This window comes from Salvelinus alpinus, chromosome 39 (assembly GCF_045679555.1).
Source record: "Salvelinus alpinus chromosome 39, SLU_Salpinus.1, whole genome shotgun sequence".
In the NCBI taxonomy this organism is placed as follows: Eukaryota; Metazoa; Chordata; class Actinopteri; order Salmoniformes; family Salmonidae; genus Salvelinus; species Salvelinus alpinus.
The window spans coordinates 7558658-7577562 of NC_092124.1; the positions used below are offsets into that span (position 1 = coordinate 7558658).

Consider the following 18905-nt stretch of genomic DNA (forward strand, 5'->3'; position numbering starts at 1 on the left):
TTTCTTGGCGTAACGTCATCCTTAGGCTATTGCACACACAGCACATACTGTATAAACCTGGGATATCAACCATCCAAAGTTGGCCTTAGTGGGAGTGACCTTACTGAGTATAACATATGTCATCATCACTAAACAAAGTCATAATTATGGCTAAACCCTGCCCAATTCCACAATTGATTTTCTTACTTGATTTTAAACCTAACCAATGAAGGCCGAGTTTGATGCATTGGTCCACCAGACCTTCCACACAACATGTCACCCTTTATAAAGCACATGTTTATATCATATGTCACATTGGTGATTGTCACACAGTTATGCCACATTTATGAACCTTTTAATAAAGAATGACATATGGTTATAGATGCTTTTTAGCATGTATTTAAAAAAATATATATATTTAACCTTTATTTCACTAGGCAAGTCAGTTTAAGAACAAATTATTATTTACAATGACGGCCTACCCGGCCAAACCCGGACGACGCTGGGCCAATTGTGCGCCGCCCTATGGGACTCCCAATCACGGCCAGATGTGATGCAGCCTGGATTCGAACTAGGGACAGCAGTGACGCCTCTTGCACTGAGATGCTGCGCCACTCGGGAGCCCAGTGTAGTGCTTATGGAGGCTATAAACTGAACGTAATTTAAAGCGGGACCGTAATATGTATGTCCAATATGAAAAAAATAATTGGATTTAAGGTGATTGGCCACTCTAAAGGGCCGCAAAATGAGCAGCAAATTCCTCTGGGTGTTAACTCTGTGGATTTGAAACTAAAGTGACCCTGAATAAAATGGATCCCCCTTTTACTGCATAAGGTGCAATAAATGATAGTACACACACACAAAAAACATTGACCATTTAGGATTGAAAACATAAAATTAAATACAATCAAAATATATTTTAGAAATACTTGTACTTATTGGTTGTATGATAACTAGTATAAAATATCGATAATTCTGCACATTTTCGCCTTAATTATTAATGTACAAAGTAATAGGAAAGGATTCTTATTCTGAAGGATTCCAAAAATCCGTGACCTGGAAGTACTTAGCTAGTTATTCTTGCCTGCTTCAGTGTGGTAAAAACATGTACGTTTTTATTGTTGTGATTTAGTCGCTTGTTAACACCCAGGAAGTCTAAATATGACTTAACTGCACTGCATCACATTCTTACCCTAGGTCATCTTTAATTCGCGTTGGAGACGGGGCTTGGTTGATAGATGTTATCTAGATAACGCTAGCTGCTAACAATGGCTAACTGTATGGTTTTTCACACTCAAATAGCCTCCATCATGGAGGTGCTAGCAAATGCAGCCGTGGCAGAGATCTGTAAACTCGTAGACGACGACTATGCAGTGTTTCGTGTGGAAATAACTCAAAGCCAGAAAGAAAACAGGTCATTGCGGAGAAAACTACTGGAACTGAAGGTGGCACGGGAGCGCGCAGAGAGGACAATGCGAGAGCGCGTCCTCACCAGTCGTCCCAGTAGTGTCAAGATCCTCGATCGATACAGAGGAATGGCAAGAGGTACGTTTTTGCAGGACGAGGGTGCGCTGCCTGTCGCCCCTAGTGTATAGCACAGTGCCTATCTCCCTGTTTTCCTCTGCACAGATTGTATCACCAGATAATGAATGTGATTCAACCAAACATTTTTGGACCATTATACTCGTAGTTACAGGTGTGGCTATACAAAACGTCGCCAGATATGAACTAATCTCACCTGGTATTGGCGATACTATCTTCGTCCTCGATGTGTGGAAACAGGAGTCTAACAAAATGTTTATGTCCAGTTGCAGGGAGCCCGTTAAATTTTAAAAACTGTACATTTTCTAAATTCAATCCGATTTTTGGCCCATGAAGTAACCAAGACCGGTGTCTGTCATCATGACGTTACAGTTTGGGGTGGACTCACCTGTCTCAATCAATGGTGAAGTTAATTTTGCTTGGCGGTGCACCTGGTAAGTGGAGATTCATTTATGGACCAATGGAATTGTCTAAAATGCCCAAACTCTGGTGGGTCATTCAAAACGAACTCAACCAGTGAGAGAAGATTTGAAAAAGACAGGAATGAACATTGTTGGATTAGTTAATGGACCCCCAAAAATGATTTATTTTAATAATGGAGCATTTTCTAAATTCAAACAGACCGGACAGACATTTTATGAGACTCCTGTTTCCACTAATTGAGGATGAAGATAGTATGGCCAATACCGGATTAGTTGAAAAATCTTGTCACACCTGTAACTACTAGTACAATAGATACCAAATGTTTTGGTTAAATCACATTATCCGGTGTTAGTCTGTAGCCCCTCTGCACATGTGTTCAGGTGTCCAAAATAGGATCTTGGTCAATTTTTGGATGGTATGTATTAATTCCCCTAATTACTTAGCTATCTAGCACAAAGACACTATCATATTCTAACCAGATTCTTGATTTACTGCTTTTGTTATTATTTCCTCGATGAAAACAATTTGATGCATGGAACATAATACATCAATAAATAGTATATCAAGAAGTTATAAGAAGTGTTACCTTACATCCTTGCCAATTCTAGACCGTGTCAATAGTGTACAACATACCGTTGAGCATTGACAGTAGCTAACCTAACCACCTCTTTTCCCCCAATCACTCTCAGGTGAAGGACATCTCACTGGAGGACACAGGATCTCTGTGAAGCCAGCGGGACACAATACATGGAGAGATGACCAACCAATCACTGTTGATGAGGGGAGTAGAACCTCAACCCAGCACGTTATTGTGATAGAGGTTAGTGTTGCATTTAAAAATGAATTACAGTTCCTTTTGCAAATCATATGTGGCCCATTTATTTCAGAAAGGCTCCCCTCAGCTATTCACTTGCTTACATGTACATCCTCATTTATCTGCCATAAGGGAGCTTGTGAGGCCCTATGGCAACTCAACTAATGTATAACCTCCTCTCGTCTTGCCAGTCTGCAGATGCAGAGGCTGCAGGTCCTGGGGTCAAGCTAGAGAGATCTGAAGGAGATGAGTGCCCACAGCACAGCAGAGAAATCCAGACTGGGGTGGATGGAGCGCCCCTTGTAGCCACGGAGGACCCCACCACCGCCCCAGCGCAGCCCAAGACCCAATGCAGTATCACAGAGGTCAGTGGAACGCCGAACGCCATCCTCAAGTCAGAGACAGACACCGAGACTTTAACTGTAACACACAGGCTTTTACACACAGGATCTGACCACAGATCAGACCCAGAGAGGCTGAGGAGACTGGGCTGTCCTCCTGCTCCTGGCTCAGAGTATATACCGGTATTTCCCCATAGCCAAAGGACAGTTCATTCCCATGGTGATAGTGACGTGTTAGACACTGGCGGTGATGATCCGTCTTGTTCTTACACTACAGAAATGGACCCTGGCAACATGCCCTTGGGATTAGAGACACAGACTGATCTGTCTAGAGGGAACTGGAACCTGTACAGTAGTAGTGTATACTCTGAACGGTGCCTAAATAAGAAAGGGGAGGGTCTGGTCGTAGATGAGGTGACTGTGAAAGTGGAGGGCGATGTTCCTCCCACATGGAATCCAGATAGTCACCTAGGAGACGGACACTCACAGGGCAGATATTGCTTAGATTACAGGGGAAGCGTAGAGACAAATCCAATAGTCGCAACCCACTCCCCTTTACACTCATTCAGGGATCGTGAGCCAGTGTCCACCTCAATGGGGCATTCCGATTCAAACGGCCTCGTCCCTTTCGATCAAGTATTGAACTCAAACGACAGGGCTAGAGCCCAGGCTCCGGGAGGAGGAGCAACATCAGGCAATATTAAAGAGAAACGGTTCCTCTGCATTTTCTGTAACAAAGGCTTCAGCTGCTCCCAGAAGGTGGAGATCCACCAGAGGGTCCACACAGGGGTGAAACCCTACAGCTGCCCCCAGTGTCACATGCGCTTCACCCAGGCTGGTGACCTGAAGAGGCACCAGAGGGTCCACACAGGGGAGAAACCCTACAGCTGCCCCCAGTGTCACATGCGCTTCACCCAGGCTGGCAGCCTGAAGAGGCACCTGAAGGTCCACACAGGGGAAAGGCCGTTTGCCTGTACGCATTGCGGGAAGAGGTTCCCAGAGAGGACCTACCTCAGGATACACCAGCAGAAAAACCACCCCACTCTATAAAATGTAAACCATTCTACTTTATAGCTTATTACATTTAGATCAAACCCTGCATCAAAGACAGATTAATTTTCATTGTTGTCTACAGAAAAGATCCACAGATGCATTTGGAATAATGAGATTAACAGATTTCAGTGTTGAATATTACTGGTTAGAATATTGCATCCAGACATTGTGTGATATATAATCCTACAAAGTCTGTTACATAGTGTTTGTACTGAATAGTCTATATGATGTTAGGAAATGCTCGTTTCATTTTTAATTATGTATTTAAAATGTGTTTATGTTCAATAGAATGAAAAGTCCCATTTTGGTGATGCTTTAGTATTCGGTACCAGTCAAAAGTTTGGAAACACCTACTCATTTAAGTGTTTCTTTATTTTACTATTTTCTACATTGTTGAATAATTGTTTAGACATAAACTATACAATAACACATGTAGTAACCAAAAACCCCAAAAAGTGTTAAACAAATAAATGAGATTCTTCAAAGTAGCCACCCTTTGCCTTGATGACAGCTTTGCACACTCTCTCAACGTGCTTCACGAGGAATGCTTTTCTAACAGTCTTGAAGGATTTCCCACATATGCTGAGCACTTGTTGGCTGATTTTCCTTCACTCTGCCATCCAAATTACCCCAAACCATCTCAACTGGGTTGAGGTCAGGTGATTGTGGAGACCAGGTCATCTGATGCAGCATTCCATCACTCTCCTTCTTGATCAAATAGCCCTTACACAGCCTGGAGGTGTGTTGGGTCATTGTCTTGTAAAACAAATGATCGTCCCAATAAGCACAAACCAGATGGGATGACATATCACCGCAGAATGCTGTGGTAGCCATGCTGGTTAAATGTGCCTTAAATTCTAAATAAATCACTGACAGTGTCACCAGCAAAGCACCATCACACCTCCATGCTTCACGGTGGGAACCACACATGTGGAGATCATCCGTTCACCTACTCTTCGTCTCACAAAAACACGGCGGTTGGAACAAAAAAATCTCAGATTTGGACTCATCAGACCAAAGGACAGATTTCCACCGGTCTAATGTCCATTGCTCGTGTTTCTTGGCCCAAGCAAGTCTCTCTCTTATTGGTGTCCTTTAGTAGTGATTTCTTTGCAGCAATTCGACCATGAAGGCCAGATTCACGAGGTCTCATCTGAACAGTTGCTGTTGAGATGCCTGTTACTTGAACACTGTGAATAATTTATTTGGGCTGCAATCTGAGGTGCAGTTAACTCTAATGATATCCCATGCAGCAGAGGTAACTCTGGGTATCATCATACTGCTTGATGGTTTTTGCGACTGCACTTCAAAGTTCTTTATGTTCCGCATTGACTGACCTTCATTTCTTAAAGTAATGATGGACTGTTGTTTCTCTTTGCTTATTTGAGCTGTTCTCACCATAATATGTACTTGGTCTTTTACCAAATAGGGCTATCTTCTGTATACCACCTCTACCTTGTCACAACACAACTGATTGGCTCAAGCGCATTAAGAAGGAAATGAATTCCACAAATTAACTTTGAACAAGCCACACCTGTTAATTGAAAGGCATTCCAGGTGACTACCTCATGAAGCTGGTTGAGAGAATGCAAAGCTATTAAGGGTGGCTACTTTGAAGAATTTGTTTAACACTTGTTTTGTTACTACACGATTCTACGTGTTATTTCATAGTTTTGATGTCTTATATTATTCTACAATGTAGAAAATAGTAATTAAAAAAATGTGTAGGTGGTTACTGGTACTGTACATCACATCTGATCTCACCCTATTCTGCATACACCCGACAGCGCTTTATAACCAGTATACACTTACTAAATATACCCACACTAACAAACACCTACTCTACACGTCCAAATAGTTTAGTCAGGTTTGTCTGTCTGACAGGTTTGTCTGTCTTATCATAGTGGACTTATATTTACACACCTCTACAATGCGTCAGACACATTAATGCATTGTTGTACAATTGACTAGATATCCCTCTTTCCCATCATATTTATGTCCACCATGATGGGTTTAACAACCATGAAGTCATTCTGTAACCACAGTATAGGACGCAAACGTTGTGGGGATGGGTAAACGCTCCGGGACCATATTTGCAAAAATTAGAGGTTAAATTGAAGCATCCGCCAATTAAAATCATTGACGTAGTTGCACATGATTAAAGGCTTCATGTTAGCTGTTCCCATTACATAATCTTGCACATTTAGTCCTATGCTAATCTCACCAGGTGGCCTTGATTATTTCCTGTAATAATTTGTGTATTTACAAATTAAAATCGTCAACGTAGTTGGATGTGTTTCAACACTTTTTCTTGGATGTATAATCGCACACTGATAATCATAGCAACTAAATCACGTGTATTTGACTTACTGGTCAAATTGCTGTGTAGAGTGACTAGCTCGGTTCGAATCTCACTTGAGATTTTCCCCCCTTTGAAATTCCATTTATTTTGTGTTAAGAAGGGACGTAGCCTACAGCTAGAAAATTAAGATGAATAATTCATATAATAAGGAGCTACCTTTTTCTTCAGCCTTGCAGACAAACAATCTGCTATGGCCAAATAATCATATTGCATAGGCTATATTATATGGACTTGTACACGTAAATGTAGGCCTACGTTTTATATGTATATTTATAATAATCTACTTCGTCACGTTATTTGACGAGCATTCAAGTGTAATAGAGTAGGATTACAGGTTGCACGCTCACTATCATCCAACAGATGGGAGTATTGCAGTTATAAAAAAAATAAAAAATAAAATAAAAAAAATGTATTGTGAGTTCGGACCCGAACCCACACTACACTTAGCCTACTGTATGTAAAATATTCAAAAATCGACAGTCTTAATGGAGGAAGACACTTATCAGTATCAGATGGTGAATTACTTATATTTGACAAAGATATCCAACTCTGATTCTCATATTCTGTAATATAGGAATTCCGATCACGAATATAGCAATAGTCTACATTCATTCACATCAGATAGTGTCCTCCTTATGCTTTAACTTATTAATGCATATGGGACTTTGTATGGTACACTTCAATTCACTTCGACAATGTGTGAGAACCCTCATGTGAAATCCATTAATTCAATGTAAAAATTAAGACCGGTACATAGGCTACTGGCACCGCTACATAAATAATCGATACTACTATAGTATAGGCTCTATTACATAGACGTGTAGGCCTACACCTACATATACAATGATATGTGTATTATAATCATCCACTTCGTCACATGTGGAACAGCAGTGAACAGTATTTTCCTTACCGAAAAGGCTTGCAGCGAGGGGTGTTCGAACCTGCGGTTAATATACACTGGCGTTTACTAAACCGCTTCTGCGCTGTTTGCCACCTGGAAAGCAATGATGGTTACCTTACATGACAATTCCATGACACTGATTTTTTCTTCTTTTTTTTCAATGTACGATCAATTTAAATGTTGTACAGACCTCATCTTTTTTCCGTAAAAGCAGATGGATGTATGTGAAACGGATAAGCAAAAACGTGGGACTTTGACATATATACAAAAATGTTACTTTAGTAAGTCTCCTAGTCAAGGATGCGACGATTATGTAATATTGTCAATCTACATTTGAGACAGAGGAACAAAAGTAAACCTTGAATTGAGGTTTAAATGTATTCCTCTGGTGGCCAAGTTGTCCTATTTTAAGAAATGCCATTGGTTTGTGGAGAAAAAGTTAAAGGTCTTTGATAGGCTGATACAGATTTTTTTTACAGGAAATAATCACTGCCACCTGGTGAGGTTAGCATAGAGCTAAATGTTCAAGCTTGTCTAATGGGAATCGCTAACATTTAGCTTTGTAAAGTGTTGGTTAACATGTAAACATTTGGTCCCATGTTTCATAAGCTGAAATAAAAGATCCCAGAAATTTTCCATACACACAAAAAGCCTTTCTCAACTTTTTTGCACAGATCTGTTTATATCCCCATTAGTGAGCATTTCTCCTTTGCCAAGATAATCCATCTGACAGGTGTGGCATATCAAGAAGCTGATTTAACAGCATGATCGTTACACAGGTGCACCTTGTGCTAGGGGACAATACAAGGCTACTAAAACGCCACAATAGTCTCAAGTTGAATGTGCAATTGGCATGCTGACTGCAGGAATGTCCACCAGAGCTGTTGCAGAGAATTAAGTTAATTTCTCTACCATAAGCCACCTCCGTTTCAGAGAATTTGGCAGTATGTCTAATGGGCCTCACAACCACAGACCATATGTAACCACACCAGCCCAGGACCTCCACATCTGGCTTCTTCACCTGCAGTATCGTCTGAAACTAGCCACCAGGACAGCTGATGAAACTGGGTTTGCACAACCGAATAATTTCTGCACAAACTGTCAGAAACCGTCTCAGGGAAGCTCATCTGCGTGCTCGTCGTCCTCAACAGGGTCTTGACCTGACTGTAGTTCAGCGTCGTAACCAACTATAGTGGGAAAATGCTCACCTTCGATGGCCACTGGAACAGTGGAGAAGTGTGCTCTTCACGGATGAATCCCAGTTTCAACTGTACCGGGCAGATGGCAGACAGCCTGTATGGCATTGTGTGGGAAAGCTGTTTGCTGATGTCAATGTTGTGAACCGAGGTCCCCATGGTGACGGTGGGGTTATCGTATGGGCAGGCATAAGCTACAGACAACGAGCACATTTGCATTTTATCGATGGCAATTTGAATGCACAGAGATACCATGATGAGATCCTGAGGCCCATCGTCGTGCCATTCATTCGCCATCATCACCTCATGTTTTAGCATGATAATGCACGGCACCATGTCGCAAGGATCTGTACACAATTCCTGGAAGCTGAAAATGTATCTGATCAACAGATGCAAATCTGTATTTCCAGTCATGTGAAATCTGTAGATTAGGGCCTCTTATTTCAATTGACATATTTCCTTATATGAACTAACTCAGTTTAGAATATCTACACTGACCAAAAATAAACGCAACATGCTCTAAGATTTTACTGAGTTAGTTCATATCAGACAATCAGTCAATTGAAACATTCATTAGGCCCTAATCTACAGATTTCACATGACTGGGAATACAGATGGACACAGATATTTTCAGCTTCAAACGCAACATGCAACAATTTCAAAGATTTTACTAAGTGTTTTGATTACTTTAAAATGTAGTAACAGATCCATGTAGAATAAACCACCCTTTACATAACATCATAGAAGCAGTGTTCTGCTAATATAACAATGTGAAACTTTCATTGTCATTCCCAGCAGATACTGTGCCTATCAGCATTTTGTCTGGTAGTAATGGGGCTACCTTGGCAAACATGTCAGAGTGGTCATACCTTCCTGTGTGGTGTCCCATATACAACAGGAGTTCCCTGATCCTGGTTCAGAATACACAGTGTTTCTCCCTCCACATATTGACTGATACCATTCAATTCAATAATTTAAAAAAGGCAATACAAGTAAATATTGTCTAGTAAAATGTTAATGCCAGGTCTCGCTTTATTCAGAGACATCAGTGTCAAGCCTGTCTGTTAGTCTGGACTTCATCACATCATCTTGCAAGTCTCCATGTGCTGACTCCATACATGTTTCTGTGAACACATACCTAGTCACTGTTCTATTACCAATGGCAGTTAGGATAGGTAATATCTGACACACAAACAGGTACTATGTTGGAGTTTGAACAAGTCAGATAAAACCTGCCCAATTATGGTCTCCCCATCAAACGACTGGCTGCCGTCTGGCAAAAGCATCTACAGTCCATCTGTAGAACTAGGCAGAGTTGAATCAGAGTTTATCCGTGACTAATGGAATGAAAAGGGTGTTGCAAATACTGGACATTTCTGCTGTACTGTATTATTTGTGATCACCTTCTGTCCCACATTGTGGATGTGTTGAGTGCCAGGTCTCTCTCCATTCAGAGACATCAGTATCAAGCCTGTCGGTCAGGACTCCATCACATCTCTCCATGTGCTGCCACCATAGCTTAATCTGTGAACACATACACAGTCAGTGTTCTATAACCAAATAGCAGTTAGAATAGGTGATATGACAAACTATGTTGAAGTTTGAACAGGTCAGACTAAACCTACCTAATTCTGGTCTCCCCATCAATGACCGCTGGTGAGCAGGCAAGAGGTGAGAATTGAGGTAAGGTCTTTGCCAGCACCCCGTTTGTGTTTGGTCAGTCACACACAAACAGAGCACTGATTACATTATCGCTGAGGGTCCCCTTGCTGGTCTTCTCTATGTTGCATGTTTGGCAGCAAACGGGATATCTCTTGAACAACTGCTGCAAGCAATCCTCATAAACAATGGACTTCCTCATCTTAAGAGGTGGTGTTAGGGTTATACAATAGACAGCCAAGTGGTAAATTGCATTTTGTTATAAAGAAATGACAAAGCTTTTTGATAATGCACTTCACAACCAAAATGACTGTACTACTTGTATCTGCTTGACTGGGTAATTCACCTAATAGTTTAACAAACCGTGTATTTTTTATACAACCTTTCATATAAAACACACATTACCGTTGTTGATTAAGTTGCCTGTGTCATCAGGGCAGTAACTCGGGTCAAGCTAATTCTAGGTCGTCACTAGTTGCCACAAAGTCAAACACCTCGCCTATTTCTACAATTTATCTTATTAAAATGTGATTTTAAACGTAACCTTAAAATAAGACCAACATACATTTTTAAATGTTACATTCATTTTTGCCATATAACCGATTGTGGAAACCCTAATGATATGTTTTATAGATGTAGACTGACTGTAGCTCCAGATTGGATTCAGGCCAGTGACGCCATTGCGGGTTGTTGCTCCTAGTTCATCGTATTAGTCAGACCCACACATGAGTTAACTATCACCATAGTTGCATTTATTATTTAGTTTTGCCCGTGTAAATAACGTACAGAAGACACTTGCAAATCCGACTTGTCAAATGATAACGTTATATAACCAGCACTATGAGCTATTGTAACTAGCTAGCTATGCTAACAATAGCTAAAACGTTAGCTAGCCTGCCTCGCTTTGTCAAAAGATAGCTACTTAACCAGCAGTAACGTTAGATAAATTATGCCAGAGGTCATATAACAGTATCTCTGGTTATACTCACCACCACCGAACGTTGCACACCAAGCTAGCGTTACTATACTGGTGGTGCAGAGGGGACTGGCGAACTCCAACCGCCTTTCCGCATACTAGGGTCCTTCGGCAGGGCATGCAAACCATATAACTTTGGGTGTTGAGTCATGGTCAATCCACACAGGGCTTTTTAGTCATAAACGGCGGTGATGGAAAAAAGAGCCCCATTCTGAAAAGCGAAGCGGATGGGGCGAGTTGCACGTGGAGCTAGGAAAAATTGGGGATGATTTGTTGACATAAATGTAATCCAAAAAACCTTAATTTACTCGTTGTGACGCACTTAGTTCCAAACTTCGTTTTTGACAAGACTGACTTTGACAAGACTGATTGCCCTATTTTCACACTATAATAAATGTTTGTGACTCTTATCAATGCCACATAGGCCATTTAATGGGATTGGTTGATTTCATGGGCAGTCGCTCTTTAAGATCTTTTATTAGGCTGATACGGAAATTGTTACAGGAAATAATCAATGTTCACAAGTATGGCCCCTTACAAGTTGAAAGTGTATTTATTACCTGTGTGTATGTACCTGAGGGAGTGTATGTTGGTGTAATCTGTATCACCTCTTCCTTCCAGGAGGAGGAAGGTCCAGAGGTGCTGCTGGTGAAGGAGGAGGGGTGTGAAGAGGGTCTGGGGAACCCTGAGGGGAACATGGTCATGGATGACAACCAGACTACACAACCTCCCAAAACCACAGAGGAACCAGTTGAACAGCACAGGACCACACACAGTCTCACTGAGGTGAGCCCACTGTGAACTACTGTCTGAATGGTATTAGGTCAGTGCCTGTATCCACAAAGTCTCTCAGAGTAGGAGTGCTGATCTAGGATCAGTTTATCCTTTTAGATCATAATGAATATAATTATATGGAAAGATCCTAGATCAGCAATTCTACTCTGAGACGCTTTGTGGATATGGGCCCGGGTATTGATTCAAATTGTCTTAAGTGTGGGACCATGCCTTTGAATTATCAAACCATTAAAGAGTGTCAAGTAATCAAAACAACTAACATGTTTGCATAGTACTCATAGCAATCCCTTATTGCCCAATCAGAAGATGCTCATATCAGATTTCTGGATCCAACGTCCTCTCACTCTGTATCTCTTACAGTTAGTAGACATGGAGGATGGGAAGCCTGATCTGCTGCTAGTCAAAGAGGAGACAATAGAAGATGAACCAGAGAGCATTGATCTGCTGAGTGGACTAAAGATGGGGGAGCAAGGTAAGGGAGAAATACATACAGCCTACATACAGTAATATATCTTCAATGAGAATAGTGATGGGGAATTTGTCTGAATTTTCATCATTCATAAAATTAAATCAATACAACCTATGTTTACATCCAAAAACACATGTTATAATGTATAAACTTGAAACTAGAGTTCTCTCTGCCATGTTTGTAAAGTCTATTTTCTAACATCTTCCTGCAGGTGGTTGGCTGGAGGCTAATAGTGGAGACTGGGTGGCCAACTTGGATTCCCAGACCTAGACAGGTGCAGCCAAGGACTCTGAGGATGACATCACTGAGCAGGCCAGGACCATAGGCGACATAGTGGAGGTCAGTGGATGGGACAGCGTCCTCAACTTTGAGCTGCGGTACAATACTCTTAACCAGAAACAGACAGTCAAACACAAAACAACATCCAATCTTAGTCTCCATGACAGAAAACTGTCTGAGAACAGGCAGAGGCGTAGATTTGGTCTGCGGGGACAGGGAGGTGTCCGTATGTGGTGGGAGAGAACAGACACAGACTCGGCTAGCGATGCTCCATCCTGCTCCTATAGTTGTGATTCAGAGAGACTGATGGCACCTCAGGTTAACCCCCTAGCAGGTTCTGCCTTCTGCCTGCCTTCTAAAGGATCTATCAACTGGAACATGGACCCTGCGACAACACAGACACTCCATGGACTTCGTCCTTCTCACACTCTCCTAATGTTAAAGCAGACCTCAGACAATGCCAGTGCCTCAACACCAAATGGCTACACAAGCCCATTGACAAATGACAGTAGTAGAGACAGAATCAGTAAAGATGGCAGCGCCTAAGAGAAGCGCTTCCATGTTCATTCTGTGAGAAGTCCTTCAGTCTCCCCATAGAGGTGGAGATCCACCAGAGGATGCACACGGTGGAGAAATCATTCAGCTGTGCCAGGCCAGTTTCTCCCACTCGTTCAACCTAAAGAGGCACCATATGGTCCACATAGGCGAGAAAACCTACAGCTGTCCCCAGTGTGAGGAGGTTCTCCCACCAGCACCAGCTGAAGAGGCACCTGAAGGTCCACACGGGAGAAAGGCCATTCACCTGTAAGCATTGCGGGAAGAGGTTCTCAGAGGAGCAACCTCAGGATACACAAACAGAAAATGCACACAGTATAGTAACATGTAATAAATGACTAGTTAGTGTGTTTGTAGTTCACTCTGTTGGTTTGGGATATAGTAGGGAACTAGATGAGGTGAACTGAGGAAAGAATGAGTATGATGAGGCAGAGTAGATGATATGGTTATGGTTGGTGTGATTCTGTCTGTAAAAATGCTTCACTGATGAAGAGTGACAACTATGTCTCTTTAGGTTGATACTGGTGTTTTATAGTGAGATAATGATAGTGCCTTAATTCACTTGACAAAATAGATAAGATCCATGTAATGTTGAACCCAAAGTATTCTAAAATGAATTTGATCAAAGCGAGGGTACCAGCTTTACAGAAAAGGTAAAGTGTTACCATAGTGTTCATCCACCTCTGGCCTGCTCGCCTCCCTACCTCTGAGGAAGTACAGTTCCCGCTCAGCCCAGTCAAAACTGTTCGCTGCTCTGGCACCCCAATGGTGGAACAAACTCCCTCACGACGCCAGGTCAGCGGAGTCAATCACCACCTTCCGGAGACACCTGAAACCCCACCTCTTTAAGGAATACCTAGGATAGGATAAAGTAATCCTTCTAACCCCCCCCCCCTTAAAAGAGTTAGATGCACTATTGTAAAGTGGTTGTTCCACTGGATATCATAAGGTGAATGCACCAATTTGTAAGTCGCTCTGGATAAGAGCGTCTGCTAAATGACTTAAATGTAAATAGTGAGAAGTTATTCTACTTGTATTGTACAAAACAATACATAACAAGTACTATACTTCAGGTTATGTGACTATGTCAATTTTGTTGAAATAAAAACTGTGCTGACTGATTTGGTTATATTTATCATTGCAGGGACTGAGTTTCCCTTATCTCAGTCAAACCAAATAATTATATTTCATTCGTGAATCAAAAGATATGGACATTTTTATAAAACTCCAATGGGTCCATATTGTTAGGTATTTTAGAGATAGGTTTGACTGTGGTTACCATTTATAATATAATGTCATGTTTCTGTGTCTACAGCAAAGAGTTTCTTATATAAACCTTTATATGCTCTTCTGCTCAATTTGTGTTTATAGTCTGCAGTCCATGAGGACCTGCTGATTTCTGGTGTTGCTGGCTGGAGAGACTGGACCTCTGAAGTGGCTGGTCACAAACCCTGGCCCTGGATCAGGAGCTGTCACTCTTCCTTCCTGATTCAGAATCAGGACGGAACCACGAGGGACAAAGACTCCACAATCACGCAGAACACAACCAGTGGACAGGTGGACTGAACAACCTGAGTCCTGGTGGTCATCAGAGAGACAGAGGCTCCAGTCAGGGATCCAGTCTGCAGCCCAGACCCTTCTCTTCACAGTTTCAGTGCAGTGAGGGAGCACATCCTGTGGCTGATAGAGACCCTCCTGTTCCTATGATACAAACAGCACAGTATCGATGATGAACAGAGCATGTCACCCTGGGCTTCAGCCTTCACAGAGAGTGACGGAAGCCCCCCCCCTGGTGGTAGTCCATCAGAAAGTATGTCTTCTACTTCAGGGTCTTGTATACTACCTGGTGACTGGGTTCATAGAAGACCTGGGCCTGGGTCTGGCCTTCCTCAGTTACCTCATGGTTACCCCACCAATACAGACAGGGTCAGGATGGGTGTTCTCCACAAGAGGTACTTAGCCTATAACACAGCACACAATCCCAACAGCGCCCAAACAATGGCTAGAGGTCAAGGAGGTAGCTCAAATGTGGCTCCTGCTTCTACCTCCTCTGGTGTCATTGGGTAACAACGTGGGAGGCCAAGCATGAGGACGGACACAGATAAGCCGTATGCCTGCCACACGTGTGGGAAGCGCTTTGCTGAGGCGAACTATGTGAAGAAGCACCAGAGGGTCCACACTGGGGTGAAACCTTTTAGCTGTACCCAGTGTCACATGCACTTTGCCCAGGCTGGTGACCTGAGGTGGCACCAGAGGGTCCACACAGGGGGAGAAACCCTACAGCTGCCCCCAGTGTGAGAAGAGGTTCTCCCGTCAGTACCAGCTGAATGTGCACCTGAAGATCCACACGGGAGAGACGCCGTTCGCCTGTACTCACTGCTGGAAGAGGTTCTCAGAGAGGGGCTAAGTCAGGATACACCAGCAGAAAAACCATTCCACTCTGTAACAGAAAGTAACCATTCTACTCGATAGCTTCTGATGTTTAGATCAAACCCTGAGAGTAACAGATTTCAGTGTTGAATATTCCATCCAGACATTTTTTGATACACACGGTATAAGGCACATACAGTGCCTTCAGAAAGTATTCATACCCCTTGACTTATTCCACATTTTGTTTAACACAGCCTGAATTCAAAATGTATTAAATATTTTTAATACAAAATCTCACCCCATCTACACACAATACCCCATAATGACAAAGTGAACATGTTTTTAGAAATGTTTGCAAATGTATTAAATTAAATATATAACAATCAAATTTACATAAGTATTCACACCCGGGTCAATACATGTTAGAATCACCTTTGGCAACGATTACAGCTGTGAATCTTTCTGGGTATGTCTCTAAGAGCTTGCCACACCTGGATTGTACAATATTTGCACATTCTTTTTAAAATTCTTCAAGCTCTATCAAGTTGGTTGTTGATCATTGCTAGACAGACATTTTCAAGTCTTGGATTAGATGATCAAGCCTATTTTAGTAAAACTATCTAGGCCACTCAGGATCATTCAATGTCATCTTGGTAAGCTACTCCATTGTAAATTATATTGTGTATATTTGGCCTTGTTTTAGGTTATTGTCCTGCTGAAAGGTGAATTTGTCTCCCAGTGTTTGTTGGAAAGCAGACTGAACCAGGTTTTTCCCTCTTGGATTTTGCCTGTGCTTAGCTCTATTCCGTTTCTTTTTTATCCCTAGTCCTTGCCGACGACAAGCATATCCATAGCACAATGCAGCCACCACCATGCTTGAATTAATGAAAATTGGTACTCAGTGATGTGTTGTGTTAGATATGCCCGAAACATAACGCTTTGTATTCAGGACAAAGTTGTTAGCAGTTTTACTTTGGTGCCTTATTCCAAACAGGATGCATGTTTTGGAATATTTGTATTCTGTACAGGCTTCCTTCTTTTCACTCTGTCATTTAGGTTAGTATTGTGGAGTAATTACAATGTTGTTGATCCATCCTCAGTTATTACTCTTCCAGCCATTAAACTCTGTAAATGTTTTAAAATCCCCATTCGCCTCATGGTGAAATTCCTTGGCGGTTTCCTTCCTCTCCGGCAACTGAGTTAGGAAGGACACATTTTTGTAGTGACGGTGTATTGATACACCATTCAAAGTGTAATTAATAACTTCCCCATGCTCAAAGGGATATTCAATGTATATTTTTTTCACCCATCTACCAATAAGTTATCTTCGATGCAAGGCATTGGAAAACATCCCTGGTCTTTGTGGTTGAATTTGTGGTTGAAATTCACTGCTCGACTGAGGGACCTTAATAATAATAATTAATTGTATGTATTGGGTACAGAAACGAGGTAGTTATTCAAAAATCATGTTGAACATGATTGCACACAGAGTGAGTCCATGCAACCTATGTGACTTGTTATGCACATTTTAACTCCTGAACGTATTTAGGCTTGCCTTAACAAAGGGGTTGAATACTTATTGACTTTAGACATTTCAGCTTTTAATTTAATTCATTTGTAAAAAAAATAAAAAAAATATTAAAAAAAATAAAAAAAAATATTGTTTTATAAAAACCTAATTCCACTTTGACATTATGGGGTATTGTGTGTAGGCCAGTGAAATGTTTTTATTAATTAAAACATTTATACTTACAACAAATTGTGGAGAAAGTCAAGGGGTGTGAATACTTTCTGAAGGCACTGTATTTGTTGGGTGGTTATGCAATACCTTTTTTGTAAACGAAATGTGCAATTCACTCTCCGACCTGTGTCAGGCGGCAATACACAACACGTCTAGTCTGCCGTAAAACCACACGAAGAAAAATAAGTAAACGGAAGTGAACAGTGACCAAGAACGCCTTAGCGTTTTTATAGTTATTTCGACATTTATTAACTCAATAAGACTAATTTAATTGCATAGCAAAACATACTTACCACAGGCAGTCTTTAATTCGCGTTAGAGACAGGACTTGGTTGATATGTGTTATTTAGGCAACGCTAACTGCTAAGGTTATCTAACAATGGCTAACTGTAATGGTAACGTTATGGTTTTTCACACGCAAATAGCCTCCATCATGGAGGTGCTAGCGAATGCAGCCGTGGCAGAGATCTGTAAACTCGTAGACGACGACTATGCAGTGTGTCGTTTGGAAATAACACAAAGCCAGAAAGAAAACAGGACATTGCGGAGGAAACTACAGCTACTAGAACTGAAGGTGGCACGGGAGCGCGCAGAGAGGACAATGCGAGAGCGCGTCCTCGGCAGTCGTCCCAGAAGTGTCAAGATCCTCGACCGATACAGAGGAATTGCAAGAGGTACATTTAGCCCCGTTCCACTCTGCGCATGTGTTTGGATAGTATGCAATAAGTCCTCTGATGTGATTACTTGGAAGTCTTGCAAGAAGTTAAGAAGTGTTGGTTTATATCCTTGCCAATTCTAGACGGTGTCAAAACTGACCGAGGTGAAATTTGTTTAATATTGGGTATTCCGTGTATATTTGGTTCTCTCTCGTCAATAGCTACCAAGCATGAGATAATACGATTTCGGATTAAACAAAGCGTGCCATAACTAAGAAAATACTATATTCTGAATCAGGATGGAGAAAAATCCACCCCTTTTTTCGTTGTTGAATTATTTATTATTTTCAGGTTTCAGTCTTCAATAGCTCTTAAATAGCATTCACTGTTCAGCTATTAGTGCCTTCAGAAAGTATTCACACCCCTTGACTATTTCCACATTTGGTTTTGTTACAGCCTGAATTTAAAATGTATTATATGTAGATTTTGTGTCACTGGCCCACACACAATACCCCATACTGTCAAAAGAGGATTTTGTTTTGTTGAAATTAATAAAAAACGAAAAGGTGAAATGTCTTGAGTCAATAAGTATTCAACCCCTTTGTTATGGTAAGCCTAAATAAGTTCAGGAGTACAAAAGTGCTTATCAAGTCACATTAGTTGCATGGACTCACTCTGTGTGCAATAAGTGTTCAACATGGTTTTTGAATGAATACCTCATCTCTGTACCCCACAAACAATTATCAGTAAGGTCCCTCAGTTGAGCAGTGAATTTCAAACACAGATTCAACCAC

The 18905-nt window shown here is 41.5% G+C and overlaps 2 protein-coding genes and 1 long non-coding RNA gene across 4 annotated transcripts in view; 2 read left to right on the forward strand and 1 right to left on the reverse strand.

Annotated features, from left to right (window-relative positions):
• LOC139566723 (uncharacterized) lies at positions 1-13560 on the forward strand. Of its 2 annotated transcripts, XM_071387993.1 has the most exons (6): positions 1-1524; positions 2634-2764; positions 2950-3123; positions 11868-12032; positions 12402-12513; positions 12722-13560. In XM_071387993.1, exons 1-6 carry the CDS (start codon positions 1248-1250, stop codon positions 12778-12780), a joined length of 918 nt encoding a protein of 305 aa, XP_071244094.1. In that variant the 5' UTR covers positions 1-1247; the 3' UTR covers positions 12781-13560. The 2 variants fall into 2 exon arrangements, with proteins under 2 accessions (XP_071244094.1, XP_071244093.1); XM_071387992.1 differs by lacking the exons at positions 11868-12032; positions 12402-12513; positions 12722-13560 and having other exon boundaries at positions 2950-8065.
• LOC139566734 (uncharacterized) lies at positions 9611-17838 on the reverse strand. Its single transcript, XR_011673137.1, has 2 exons — positions 17749-17838; positions 9611-13591 (listed from the first exon to the last, which is right to left on the reverse strand). It is a non-coding gene; the product is annotated as an uncharacterized lncRNA (long non-coding RNA).
• Positions 17835-18905, forward strand: part of LOC139566720 (transcriptional repressor RHIT-like) — a 15059-nt gene continuing 13988 nt past the window's right edge. Inside the window, exon 1 of the mRNA XM_071387989.1 lies at positions 17835-18129. Within this exon, the coding sequence (XP_071244090.1) occupies positions 17835-18129 (295 nt within the window). The remainder of the gene's footprint in view (positions 18130-18905) is intronic.

Coding starts and splice junctions, on each gene's coding strand:
- LOC139566723 (XM_071387992.1), top strand. CDS start 1,248: ATGGCTAACTGTATGGTTTTTCACACTCAAATAGCCTCCATCATGGAG. Junction 1,525..2,633: donor ATACAGAGGAATGGCAAGAG/GTACGTTTTTGC, acceptor AATCACTCTCAG/GTGAAGGACATCTCACTGGA. Junction 2,765..2,949: donor AGCACGTTATTGTGATAGAG/GTTAGTGTTGCA, acceptor TCGTCTTGCCAG/TCTGCAGATGCAGAGGCTGC.